Raw genomic sequence first — 13928 nt, 5'->3', positions numbered from 1 at the left:
TTAATCTTGAATATTTCTATTAAATTTGCGCGTTCAATTCTCATACGCTTCAAATGATAAAAATATAATCTTATACGTCGTCGCATTCCTATTATTATTATGCAATTCCTATTTATTATTCTTATCCCGAATATAAATCGAAGGGCTTTAAATTTTATGTAAATCATCTCGAAGTTATAAAGCCTTCCAATTTATCTGTATTTAACGTATAACTCTGTGTATATCATTTTTTAATCGATCTTTCCTATAATGTTTCGTCGATACCTTATCAATGATACGACAAACTATAAATTTGCCGAGCGGGACCCTCGAAGTTGACAATATAGGTCAGATAGGAGCGCCAACGCCTCCTCTATCCTTCACAATACATTTCCTATCGCGACTGCATTCTCTTCCATGCTTTTTCCTCTCGACAAAACTCGCTTCCAGAGAATTATCGCAGAAACGACGAAAAATCGGTGAAACTCTCGCATAAATAATGTGCACCCGTTCCCTTTACGTAAGAAACAACTCGTTAACCAGCTTAAAGAAGTTATATTCTGGGTTGAGAAACAGACAGAAAGAAAAGGTTTTAAAAAACTACAAAACATTTTCAGCTCTTTTTAAGCTCTTAGGTATTAACGGTATATTTTTTCATTTTTTAATTTATAAAAGAATAGCATCTATTTTAACATTTTCAATAACACGAACTTTCAAAAATTCAGCATTCAAATCTAGATAAATTCAAACCTAATACAAACCTTTCTCGATAGTATACATATAACAACAGCCTTTGTTCAACGTCCAAATTAATATCATACGTATAATATTCAAACCTCATTTCATTATAGAAGATGTGAATGAATACAGAAGTTGAACATTTTCGGTCTTTTCTTATTATTCCTTTTTTCTAGGCATTTTGAAATTTATTATATTTTTTACTTAAAAATTATTTTATCTTTCCTGTCCAAACTGTTTTGTTTGAATATTTGTTAGCATCAGATCAGTCACATTGTATAGTCTTTTCCGAGTGTCTGATAATTAAGGGACTTAAAATGAAAATATCTTATTTCTACTTGCTATAAGCTTCAGAAGCAAAGATTACATCGACTTACATAGCAATCTTATATTCATTATAACTATGATACTAATCTACTTATGTGAACCGAGGGTCCTCAAAATTTATGTAACAATCTAATATTATCATTACTATTATATTACTACTATTAGGTCGGTGAATATGAACTGTCATTTGCTCAAATAAAACTTTAATTACGTGTACTTCCTTAAGAACATTAATTAGTAGAGTTTCCATATAGCGCAATGTATGTAAGTACTTTTTAGTGACTAACTAGCTTCATTACTCCAGATTTATATTATGGATTCAGGGATTCATTTACAATTTCTTGTAAAATAATTTATGCATTAAAAAATTATCTAATTATCTTCCCTTATGTCTCCAATAAGTATCGTGGAACTTTTATTCAAATTCAAGATCACATAAAATCACACGAATATTCCGATTATTCTCATGATAGTCAACAATAAGATTGTGATATTTCTATTTGATATTTATTTGTCTCGACATTAAGCATACGTAATTCATAGTTCCTTCTTCAATTTAGTTAATAATCATCAGTATGATTATTGTGTAATGATTCCGCAAGTTTAAGCTTCAGTGAAACGACATTTCATATGCACCAACTTAATGTATGTACTTATAATACAATAAGTGTATAAGAATATCAGAAACAAAGAAAACTATGAACTATGACAAATTCTTATAAATTTATTTTTCATGGTTATCATTCACTAAAATCCCAGGCTCGCTAAAACCACGCCCTGTTTCAAACACGGTAACAAAAATCAAGTTCTAGAAAAATATACAAAGCGACCATTCATCGAACAATCTTAGTTTTTAACGAAGCGCTTCGAGTACCAGTCATCATGAACAAAAATCACGTGTGCACACTCTCGTCTCGAAAATCGAGGAAATGAAACAGTGGCGGATAAAAACGAAATAAAAAGCGCAGTCGTCGAGACAATGCTCGAGAAGGAACTCGACAACGAACCGCGATCTATTCATGCAATTAAAGCTCATTCGCGTCGCGAGAGCTCCTTGTTTCCATGTCTTTTGAAGCGAGGTCACGGCTGGCGAAATGTGTACGCGGATCGTGTTATTGCGTAGATGCGCCCTTCTAATAAAGACAACTCCCATCCCATCGCGTACACCAGCTCGTCTTTATCTCTGTCTTCCGCCTCCACGGCGTTTAACGCCCGCGAGCTCACTGGAAGTACGATTCCTCCGCGTTCCTTCGCTCCGCCAAAAATCGATATAGCAATTAGCCTCTTCGCGACCTACGCCTTCGCGCGATAGCGCTCAGCGCTGATTGGAATGACCGAAAATGGGATTGTTGATGAAATTTGAGAAAGGATATGAAATAAGGAATTAAAGCTCTCGCGCGAAGCTTCGTTTTGAGATGATGTTAATTGTTAGAAATAAAAAACTATTTATTAACAAAACTGAATAACTTAAGCGCTGATTACTTTCGCGATAATGAGATTAAGTTGTAGGTAAAATATGAAAGAAAAATCTGTGAGACTTGTTTCTAAGATGACATTTTTATGCTGAATAAGAAACTACTATTAATTAAGAAAATTGAATGATATAAGTACTGGAAACTCCGATAGCAATGAGATTGGATCGTGGATGATATTACAAGTTCTTATCAAAAACTAATTTTTAAGATAAAGGGATGAGATAAGAAGTTATTTGTTCGAAAAATTGAATAACTTATGTAATTATATTTATTCAATAACGAAATTAAATCGATCGTTCGATTAGTTATTTATTTTCTTTCTTTAATGTTATAAGTTATAAACGAACTTTAAATTAAGTACACTACTTTAAATTGAAAGTGATGAAGTTGCAAAGAAAGGTTTATTTAATAATTAAATCGCAGATGTTTATATATTTATTGGATGTTTAATGATACAAAAATACATAGGGTGCACATGATATTCAAAAATATATAAAATAAGCAATGCATAAACATCCGTAGTCTATTAATAATTAAGTAACTGATCTTTAATAGTGTATGCATATTTCTAGAGAATTCATGATTCAATAATGGGCACAAAAGAATGGAGAGTGAAAGAATAGAGTTTATCCGAAATTTAATCAACATTGTACCCAAACGCATCTAAGACATGACAGAAAATTAATTTTTTATGTCACCCGGTGTGTAGAAAATACTAGTTACATTTCAATCATATGTTCAGTCGCATACACAGTATATGAGAATGTTAGGGAAAAACTAAACGGATGTTACTAGCATACTGTAGGAAATAACTTCCGAATTCTACATTATCTAGGACTAAAGTACCTAGAATGTAAATATCTGTTATTTTACGAACACACCTATTCATTTTTAAAATTGTTATGTATTAATCAATGTTTTAGAAAATTTACAAATAAAATAAATGTCATATTGTAAAAAATAACATTATTATACTATTAATCTTCGGGGAAATATCACTATACTCATACATAACCATACGTAATAAAGTAATCTTATTAAATAATATTAGGGTACTTTTTAGAATGTTCTTATTTAACATACTTGCAATAGCTATAAGGAAAGAATAATTAAGGATAATATAACTTCTATTCTTGGTTCTACGATAGCACTAGATATTAGGGAAGCTAAAATCAATTTTTTACAGTAGTTTCCCCTCTATGATGTACTTTTATGGTATTAATGGGAATTTTGGCTTGATAAGGGCACATTCCTGATGCAACAAAAGTTGATGACAAGAACTGTCAAAATATTAGACTATTGACTTAAAGGTGTTCATAATTTTTACATAATGAACTTTTAGTAATCACAAAGTCACGTGAGTATAGTCTTTTGTTTCTCACTACAGTAGTACCAGTTATATTGGTTTTTGAGTATTATAATGTTGTGTGCAATTTTATCTAATAAACAATTAATAAAAAAATATATTAAGATAAATTTAGTTTAGATTTTCACAATAAAAATTTATCTCTGAATGCTAGTATTATATTATAGTTATTACCTATTCTGTTTGCCTTGTCTGACTTTCAACTTTTAAATAAAATGTCTAGGATTTCATCAAAGGAGTATTTTACCCCGACATTTATAATGTCATCTGTGCAGCGGGCTTTTACTCAAAAATTGAGTAAACAGCATGCAGCTGACGTTAGACGTCAGATTGCTACCTCTACCTCATATTCACGTGATCTGTCAAAGAGTGGCAGCTCATTCTCAGGCTTTTCTTCCACGGTACATCCTGAATTGCAATTTGTCTACATAAGTTGTAATTCGTACATCAATGTAATTAATAAAAATATTTTAAAGATGTCACTATGTGAGGTATTAGAGCCACTAGACTATGAAGAATTTTTGGCTCAACATCAGTCAGTTCTTGACCGTGATCCTCTTAAATCAATATTAGATTTTCCACCTGGTGATGTTGAATTAAAAGTTGTAAAAAGAAAAATCAGAACAGAGGAACCAATTGTGCCTCATGAATCTATGTAAGATTTTTTATATCTTACAACCAACAAAATCATTATTTTTGCATTTATATTAATTTTATTGAATTTTTGCATTTATATTAATTTTATTGAATTTTTTAGGGACATAGTATCTCCTTATGTCAGAAGATGTATTGAAAGTTTCACTTCAGATTGGGTAATAGTGCACAGAAAATATAAACGTCGAGTTTCTCCAATAGCAAGAGACAGACTTCTTCAGGATACTCCAAGACAAGATTTTGAGGTGCTTGAATAAAAATAAAATATGCATGGCATATAATTGAAGAACACATTTAAATCAGATATAAAATAGGTGGATCAAGAGGATACAAATGGTTCAGGATCACCAAATGAAGAGGAAGATTTATCTAATTGTGGAGATACACCAAGAGGATCCTGGGCAAGTTTAGATTTAAGACATTCGCAACATGATCCTCTTCTTCCCACCTTATTGGACAGAGTTTGTCCAGAAACCATTGATCAAATGAACGAGCAAAAACGATCAGAAGATCGTCAAGTGAGTACTGTATGCACAAGCAAGATTAGATTTTAGTAATTCTGATCTACTGATATTAATTTTAGGAAGCATTATTTCCACTCTATGCACCTCCAGCTTCCCCTGATGATGAGTGGCAGGAAATTGGCATAGCACCAGAACCTACAGAACCTTTTTCACATAAAATTCTTGTGAAATGTCTCCAACTGAAATTGGAATTGGAAGTTGAACCAATATTCGCGAGTTTAGCTTTATACGATGCCAAAGAAAAGAAGAAGGTATATGAAAATAAAAAATCTTGAAAGGTATTTACACATAATTTTCGTTTTCCTAATTTCTTTGGAATCTATAGGTATCTGAGAACTTTTATGTAGACATGAATTCGGAAGGCTTAAAAAGGATGCTTGGTAGTCATATTGCATACAGTGATGCCAGTACTTTAGCAAGAAGCTGTGTTATGAGTATCAGCAAGCCTAGTCCAGATTTATTTTTAGTCGTTAGACTTGAAAAGGTATTGCAAGGTGATATCTCTGAATGTGCTGAACCATATTTGCGTGAAGATAAAAACAAAGAAAAAGTAATACATCAAATACAATCCATAAATCATTAAATTATAAATGTGCTGAATAAGGTAATAAGAAAAATTTAATCCAAAATAGGTAAGGGCAGCTGCTGCAGCTGCATGTGAGCGTTTAGGTCGATATAGAATGCCACTTGCATGGACTGCCATTCACATTTCTGGTGTGATAGGAGGAGGTGGAGATACAGATAGCACAGGAAGTGCTGGATCTTTAGACAGAAAATCGGGTGGACTGGAACAGTGGCGTAAAAAAGTGGAACCGCCCGCCAGAAGAGGATCTTTAGAAAGAAGAAGTTCAGATAAAAGACGTAGTTGGTCACCAGACGATTTTGCTAATTGTCTTGATACATTTAGGTGGATATTTTTATAATTTTTTTATATCTAATGTTTTTTATATTTTTATATTTCTAAATTACTAATATTATTAATTTCTAAATTATATGTTTAATTTTTTAGGCCTATCACATTGACTGTTTCAAGTTTCTTTAAACAAGAAAGTGAACGACTGAGAGACGAAGATTTATACAAACTTTTAGTCGAACTACGGAGACCTGGTTCTAATTTAAAGAGATTAAAATGTCTACCAGGTATACTAAAATTGGACCTTAGCCCTAGACCAGAAGAACTGCCTAGATGCTTGGATCCTGATCTCAGAAGATTAGTGCCATATCCTGATGAAAAGAGTCGGCCAGTCAAAGAAATACTTGAATTTCCGAGCGAAGTTATTTCGCCAGATTTGACGTATCGAAATCTCCTATACATTTATCCAAAGGTAAATTATCATTTAGCTCTTTAATACTTAATTACTGCTTACCATGAATAAACAAAATATACTTTTTATTACAGGAAGCAAACTTCAGTTCAAGGACTGGTTCTGCACGAAACATCGCCGTAAGAATTCAACTTATGGGTGGTGAACAGGAGGCTGATGCACTAACAGCTATTTTTGGAAGATCATCGTGTCCCGAAATGACTCACGAATGCTTCACTTCCGTTTCTTATCACAATAAGAATCCAAACTTTTACGACGAAGTGAAAATTCGACTTCCTGCTGATTTGAGTGCAAAACATCATTTGCTATTTACGTTTTATCATATTAGTTGCCAGAAGAAGGCGGAACAACCGAATGTTGAAACTGCTGTAGCATATACAGTAAATAATATGAAGTCAAATTCTAATCAAAATATATTATTTCATGTAAATTACACTGAAAGATATTCTTAATATTTCTTTTATTTAGTGGTTGCCACTTTTGAGAGATGGACATCTACAATCAGGGGAATTCAGTCTACCCGCGATGCTGGATCCACCACCAGCAAATTATTCATACATTGCACCTGATGTTCTTCTACCAGGTACAAGATGGGTGGATGCTCATAGAGGCGTTTTTACTGTGATTTTGGAACCAGTTTCTAGTGTTCATCCTCAGGATAAATACATTGATAGGTAATATTCCAGAAACTCGAGCTTTTAATTAGATATTTCAATGAAAATATTTCAATAAAATTAATAATTTTATGATCATTAATGGATTAATAATACTATTAATATTTTAACGGCAACACAAAAATTATAGATTTCTATCACTGTGTGGTTTTTTGGAAACTGGTCAAGTACCTCCACGCATTGGTGAAGCAGGGATGGAATCGGAATTAAAATCAGCTCTATTGGAATTGGCAAGAGCATCACATTCTGCTTTAGTACGATCGCTACCTCAATTGCTAGATCAATTAATATCCCTATTAGTGCGACCTCCAACACTACCATCTCAACCACTGAATGTGGCAGCAACCGCATTCGAGGCTATAGGTTTGCTAGTACGAAATATTACCAATCTACCTGATGGTCAATTAGATGCTCACGGAAGACACGCGCTTCTAGCAACCTATATTGCTTATCAATGCTCTTTACCAAGGATGACGCATGCTCCTGGTATTGTTCGAGCTCAAAGCAACCCTGACCTGCCTCTAGAAGATTTAGAAATGGAGGTACACTCCAGAGGATTGGATCGAACAGCCTCTATGCGTCAAGAATCGCCTTCTATAAATAGTCAACCTACCAGAAGGCTTCTACACGAAGAACTAGCGTTACATTGGGTTGTATCGACAGGACAGGCACGAGAATTGGCTGTTACATATTCATGGTTCTTCTTGGAATTGATCGTTCGCTCTATGGTTGTGACATTAGCAGAAATGGGAATGTTGGAGGCTCCTCGAAAGTCGAGGTTCTCTCCCCAGTTCTGTGATGACGTGGCAACACTTACTGCAACGTTGACTTCAGAGGTGACTTCACGATGTGGAAAGGAAAACAGGATACCCAATAATCTAATATCGAGTCTAGGCAACTTTCTTTCTGATCTACTATCAGTGATGGACAGAGGATTCGTTTTGTCCCTAACACGTGCTGCCTGTTGCTCTCTGTCAGATGCATCTATGCACATTCCCGATTCAGCTGCACTTTACGCGTTGAAATTGGACCTCGTACGGACAATATGCTCTCACGAGCATTACGTGGCACTGAATTTGCCGTTTGGAACTGGATATACATCGGGATCGGCGCCAGCTTCTCCCAGTCCATCAACTGGAAGTTCTGGCAGTCTGATATCTACCCTAGTACCTGGAGATCGAGCTAGATTTTCTGAGCTGAGTCAGGAGTTCCGACAGCAACACTTTTTAGTAGGAATTGTTTTATCAGATTTGTCGAATACTCTAGAAATACCAAATCCTATGCTTCAAAACAAAGCTATTGGGACCATTCGACATCTTATGGCGTGCCATGACGTTGATTCACGATATTCTGATCCTGCTGCGAAAGCTAGAGTCGCTGCTCTCTATCTGCCACTTTTGAACATTATAATGGATGCTCTACCACAACTCTATCATTGGGATTCAAAGGACAAGAGCGTTTATCCTGACGAATCTGGTTCTATTACACAATCTGTGGCTTTAGCCATAGCTGGTGGAGTTTCTGCAGACACTGCAGGAACTCAATGTAGAGTTTCCTTGAGTTCAGAGGCTACAAGACATCTCTTGATGTGTGTCTTGTGGGTACTTAAGGGGTTGGAACAGTCTGCTTTAACACAGTGGTGTTCAGAACTAAGTTCTAGACGTATACTGTGTCTTCTTCAAGTTCTCAATATTGCCACTGCAGCTTTTGAATATAAAGGGAAAAAGGCGCTGAAGAGACTGCCTCCACAGGCGGCAGCTACAAGTGATATTCGATCGAGATTGGAGGATGTGATTCTTGGCCAAGGAAGCGCCAGAAGCGAGATGATGTTGAGAAGAAAAGAGAGAATGAGTGGGGACAAACTTAGGTGGCGTAAAGATCAGATGCCTTATAGGTAGGTAAACTTCTGTATCTACACTACAGACATTTATGCAAATTCATTTCTTTCTCAATATAATTAAAGTGAAGATTTTAAATCTGAACAATCTTTTTTTATTTAAGATCCTGCGAACAGTCAGAAGGCAGAGCTGTGGAGCAAGATGCTCATATAGAAGGTGCATTAGCAGCAGAAGCTTCCCTGGTAGTTTTGGATACTTTAGAAACAGTTGTCCAAGCTGATGGAGGAGGAGGTATATATATGTACTTATACAATATTTTTTATAAGTTTTGTACCTTTATATTTACAAAATTTTTGTGCTTTCTAGGTGCGGTTGTAGGAGCCGTATTAAAAGTGCTTTTGAGAGCATTAGCAAGAAATCAGAGCACATCTGTGTTACAACATATGTTTAATACTCAGAGAGCTTTGGTATTTAAGTATCATAGTGCTCTGTTTGATGAGGAAAGCGAAAGGTGCGGAGATCTGTGTTTGACATTACTCACTAGATGCAGCTCACCCCTAAGTGCTGTTCGGAGTCATGCTGCTGCCAGTCTTTATTTATTAATGAGGCAAAATTTCGAAATTGGAAACGTAAATATCTTAGTAATATACTTCAATAGATCTATAATGATTTATTTTATAAATATATTAATTAATTTAATATGTTTAGAATTTTGCCAGAGTTAAAATGCAAGTCACCACGTCTTTGTCTGCCCTTGTTGGAAGAGGGAGAGCTCCTAGTGAAGGAGCGCTTAGGAGAGCATTAAAAACAGTGTTAGTATATGCTGAAAGGGATACAGAATTAGCAGACACAAGCTTTCCAGAACAAGTGAAGGATCTTTTGTTCAATCTACATATGATCCTGTCTGATACTGTTAAAATGAAGGAATTCCAGGAGGATCCAGAAATGCTTTTAGATCTCATGTATAGGTAATTGTGTTAAAAACAGAAACTTCTGATAAAATATGATATATGTAGCATATTGAATCAAAATTGACGATTTCACAGAATTGCAAAGGGATATCAAGGTTCACCAGATCTTAGACTCACATGGCTGGCAAATATGGCTCAGCAGCATATGGAAAGAAAGAATCACACAGAGGCAGCTATGTGTTTAGTGCACAGTGCTGCTTTAGTAGCAGAATATTTACACCTTTTGGAACCAGGAGGCGGCGGGCGACCAGTAGGAGCTGTTGCTTTAGCTCCTATCACACCAAATGCTTTAGAAGAGAGTGCAGTAGGAGATGATGTACTGGCAAGAAGAGAAGAAGGTTTATGTTTAGGACCAGACTTTTCAGAAAGTGGTTTAGCTGGTTTGCTGGAACATGCTGCCAGCTCTTTTCATACAGCTGGAATGTATGAAGCTATTCCTGATGTATACAAGGTGCTGCTTCCAATAGCAGAAGCTGCACACGATTACAAAAAATTAGCTAATATTCATGGGTATGATATCCTTTAGATTTTGAAAAACTTAATATGAAAACGAATCTATGTCTTAATTTATGATCCTCTAATCACAGGAAACTTCATGAAGCATATACACGAGTAGAACAATTAGCGGGAAAACGAGTATTTGGAACATATTTCAGAGTAGGATTTTATGGTGGGCGTTTTGGTGATCTTGCTGGTGAAGAATTCGTTTATAAAGAACCGACTTTGACAAAGCTACCAGAGATATTCTCGAGACTCGAGAATTTCTATGCTGAACGATTTGGCGCGGAAAATATTGTGATAATAAAAGATTCGAACCCTGTAGACTCCAGCAAGTTAGAACTAGATAAAGCCTATGTTCAGATCACATATGTGGAACCATATTTCGAGCCACATGAGCTCAGGCATAGACCAACTATTTTTCATAGGAATTTTAATATTAGTAAGTCCTGTTCTGAAGAACTTTAAATAACTTAACAAAATTAATTTTCCATTTATATTAATGTTTTCAATCATGTTTAGAGCGATTTGTATATGCAACGCCATTTACTCCTGGTGGTAAAGCTCATGGAGAATTAAGAGAACAGTGCAAACGTAAAACTATACTAACAGTAGCTACACACTTTCCTTATCTAAAGACAAGGATTCGCGTGGTTGCTAGGAAGCAAATAGTTTTAAGTCCAATTGAAGTTGCAATTGAAGATATACAAAAGAAAACTGCAGAGGTATGTATATATGTTCTTCTGCTATAAGATAAATTCTTCTTTCATAAATTCATTAAATAAATAAACTCTGTTTTATGTAAATTTGTTGAATCAGGTTGCAGCAGCTACAGCTCAAGAACCACCTGATGCAAAGATGCTGCAGATGGTTCTTCAAGGTTGCATTGGAACAACAGTTAATCAAGGTCCTGCAGAAGTTGCTGTTGTGTTTCTTTCTGGATTAAGGGAACAGAATGCACAGCCCACTCGACTGCAGCACAAATTACGCCTATGTTTCAAGGATTTCTCAAAGAAATGTTTGGATGCTTTGAAAAGAAACAAAAATTTAATTGGGCCAGATCAACGAGACTATCAACGAGAATTGGAAAGAAATTACCAAAGATTAACAGAAAGACTTTCTCCTCTTATTGCATGGAGGTATGAGAAATTTAGTTGAAATAAATAATAGTTTAGCCCAATATCTTTTACAGTATGTCTATCTTTTTCTTCTTCTTGATAATACAGTGGACCTTCATTAACAAATCAACAAAGTGTACCATCAACATCACCTCGTTGGTAAAATGGCTGAATACTGCTAATCAACAGTTACCAAAGATCACTGATGCAAGTATTTAGTGTTCATAAAATATCAGCAGCATGTGCTCTTATATAGACATATATATTATATTTATATCCATTCATTTTCTATAAGGATAAAGCATTTTGATCTGCTGGTATCAGAGTGTCTGCCTTAGACAGTTTAAAAATATAAGACTAGATCAAAATATAAGATTAGATCATTATTATTAATTTAGAACGATTATGAAGTAGAGAAGGGCAACTTATTTGAGACAACAGACTTTTTGATAATAATAAAATGAAAGCATTATTTCTTATAGAAATAACTCATTTTTTCAAACAGATGATACAGACACATGGGAATTGATATTTTGCTTTTCATAGTCTTTTTATACACTGCTTTTGACTAAACATTACGTAGTGACAATTAACGTAGTAAGTAAACAAGAATGTCAATACTAAAGTTATAACAATAATTTTTTATCTAACCGTCTTTTCAATAATTGTATTTTGTAATTATATTTAACATGAATTTATTTACTGTGTTTATGTTTTGCATTCTAATGCATAACATACTGCCTAGAATATGGAAGTTAAATGTCTATTTATGTATTTAGCTACTAAGGAAGCTGTGATCTTTCGATTAAACATGGAATTATCATAACTGCAGAAGCTTGTAACAATAGATATTTTATCCAAAAGACTTATTTTTTTTTATAACTGACAAATAAATTTATTTATAACGTACAATTTATATTCTTGCAAGAAAATTTCTTTGGTTTGTGATTAGTATTTTATATATGATTATCTTTTAGTTCTTTTATGATGATAGTTTTATGAGATCTAATTATTGTATCGAATAACAAGTCTATTATTAGAAGTTTCTTCAAAGTTTCTAGAACATCATTAATGATTGTCTCAATGTAAAGAATGTTTGAAGAATGCTAAATCTCAATATAATTGACAAATATGCTTTTTACAGTACTAGACACATTTTTAACAAATCTATTAGATTTTTCAAAACTATAAGCTTCTAGTCGAAGACGCAAGTAATCTTGTCATTTAGAGTAATGCATAGCTCTCTAAATTAACTAATGTTTGATATTTTATATGAATATACTTATATTCATTAATATTGGTAGCGTGATTTTGCAAGTAAATTAAAAGATTGACAAATGAAAAAATTTATATGTATCATTTCGATAAAAATTATTTCACGCAATTAAGAGACTATTATAGAAAAGCTTGTGAAAACTTCGTCAAACATTATAAAATTTTACTTTAAAAATCCGTTACTTGCAATGGCAACACACATTATATTTATACGGAGTAATTTAGCGAAACTGCCGTGGATGTAAACTTTTGTATGTCACAGAATATTCAAAATATATATCCATTTTATACTTCGCTATTTCTGAACTTTTTCTACTTTGTTTTACGAATAACAAGCGTAATAAAGAATGCAACTCACCGAGAAACTCCTGCTATCACGATTCCAAAGCGCGGTAAACTAAGATGGCGTTGTTGATTCTTTCCGTTTATATAGAAAAGTTAGTGAACAACATAGAGAAAAAAATAAAATAAAATATAAAAGCAGAAAACTATCCATTAACATCACCGAGGAATCTTTCAATTAGTAAGAAATAAACAATAATTATACTACAGATGTATATGTTTCTCTTACAACATATACATATATATATGGTAGAAATTCAAATTTAAAAAAATGCGGGAAATCATCAGTAGTTTTAAAATAGTACAAATAATCCTATACAAACTGGAATGTCTATTGGATTACTTTTTCCCATTCCATTGTTCGTTTAACGAAACTTGTTACTTACTAGCGATCCCATAAAAAGAGAAAAAAGAACAAATAAACAAATAGAAAAAAGAAAACCTGGTATTGGAAAACGGGAATCGTGTGTTAATTAGTGGAACGGTTACAGATTACACGTGCAACTGTTTTTCTTTCATTAAAGGTAACCATTCGTTATCGAAGATTGACATTCTTTGGTCCGGATACATTTGAAGCGAATCGTTGCTCTAAATTAAACGTCCGAATCCGATTTTCAGCTTAATCCCTTTGTCCAGAACGAAAGGATTGAGCGCAGATAAAGATATCACGAGTTCAAAGGGGTACTTAATTAACAGACACAAGTATTGATAATCGCCGCGTATTACAATGAAACACTTTGTACCCATTTGAAAATAGTCCCCGTAATTTACATTTTGAAATTACCACTTATAATTAATATTTCAATGTTTCGTTACATCCCATT

At 33.9% G+C, this 13928-nt stretch overlaps 1 protein-coding gene across 1 annotated transcript; it reads left to right on the top strand.

The window, feature by feature from the left end:
* Positions 1 to 3716: 3716 nt before the first annotated feature.
* Positions 3717 to 13060, top strand: LOC117216165 (dedicator of cytokinesis protein 7). Its single transcript, XM_033462700.1, has 20 exons — positions 3717 to 3876; positions 4109 to 4286; positions 4362 to 4540; positions 4643 to 4784; positions 4854 to 5057; positions 5123 to 5314; positions 5389 to 5613; positions 5696 to 5970; positions 6073 to 6388; positions 6463 to 6768; positions 6857 to 7062; positions 7193 to 8956; positions 9064 to 9191; positions 9267 to 9529; positions 9609 to 9868; positions 9947 to 10381; positions 10459 to 10811; positions 10892 to 11094; positions 11189 to 11508; positions 11596 to 13060. Exons 2-20 carry the CDS (start codon positions 4146 to 4148, stop codon positions 11648 to 11650), a joined length of 5967 nt encoding a protein of 1988 aa, XP_033318591.1. The 5' UTR covers positions 3717 to 3876; positions 4109 to 4145; the 3' UTR covers positions 11651 to 13060.
* Positions 13061 to 13928: the final 868 nt, after the last annotated feature.

Source organism: Bombus bifarius, unplaced genomic scaffold, assembly GCF_011952205.1.
Source record: "Bombus bifarius isolate JDL3187 unplaced genomic scaffold, Bbif_JDL3187 scf7180000007973, whole genome shotgun sequence".
In the NCBI taxonomy this organism is placed as follows: domain Eukaryota; kingdom Metazoa; phylum Arthropoda; class Insecta; order Hymenoptera; family Apidae; genus Bombus; species Bombus bifarius.
Note: the sequence above shows the minus strand (reverse complement) of the source record. Positions and strands in the feature narration are given on the sequence as shown.

What these genes read in the sequence shown, in the direction of transcription:
- LOC117216165 (XM_033462700.1), top strand. Translation starts at nt 4,146, where the DNA reads ATGTCATCTGTGCAGCGGGCTTTTACTCAAAAATTGAGTAAACAGCAT. An exon ending in AATTGTCTTGATACATTTAG is followed by an intron (nt 5,971 to 6,072) that starts GTGGATATTTTT and finishes TTAATTTTTTAG; the next exon opens with GCCTATCACATTGACTGTTT. An exon ending in TCTCCTCTTATTGCATGGAG is followed by an intron (nt 11,509 to 11,595) that starts GTATGAGAAATT and finishes TTGATAATACAG; the next exon opens with TGGACCTTCATTAACAAATC.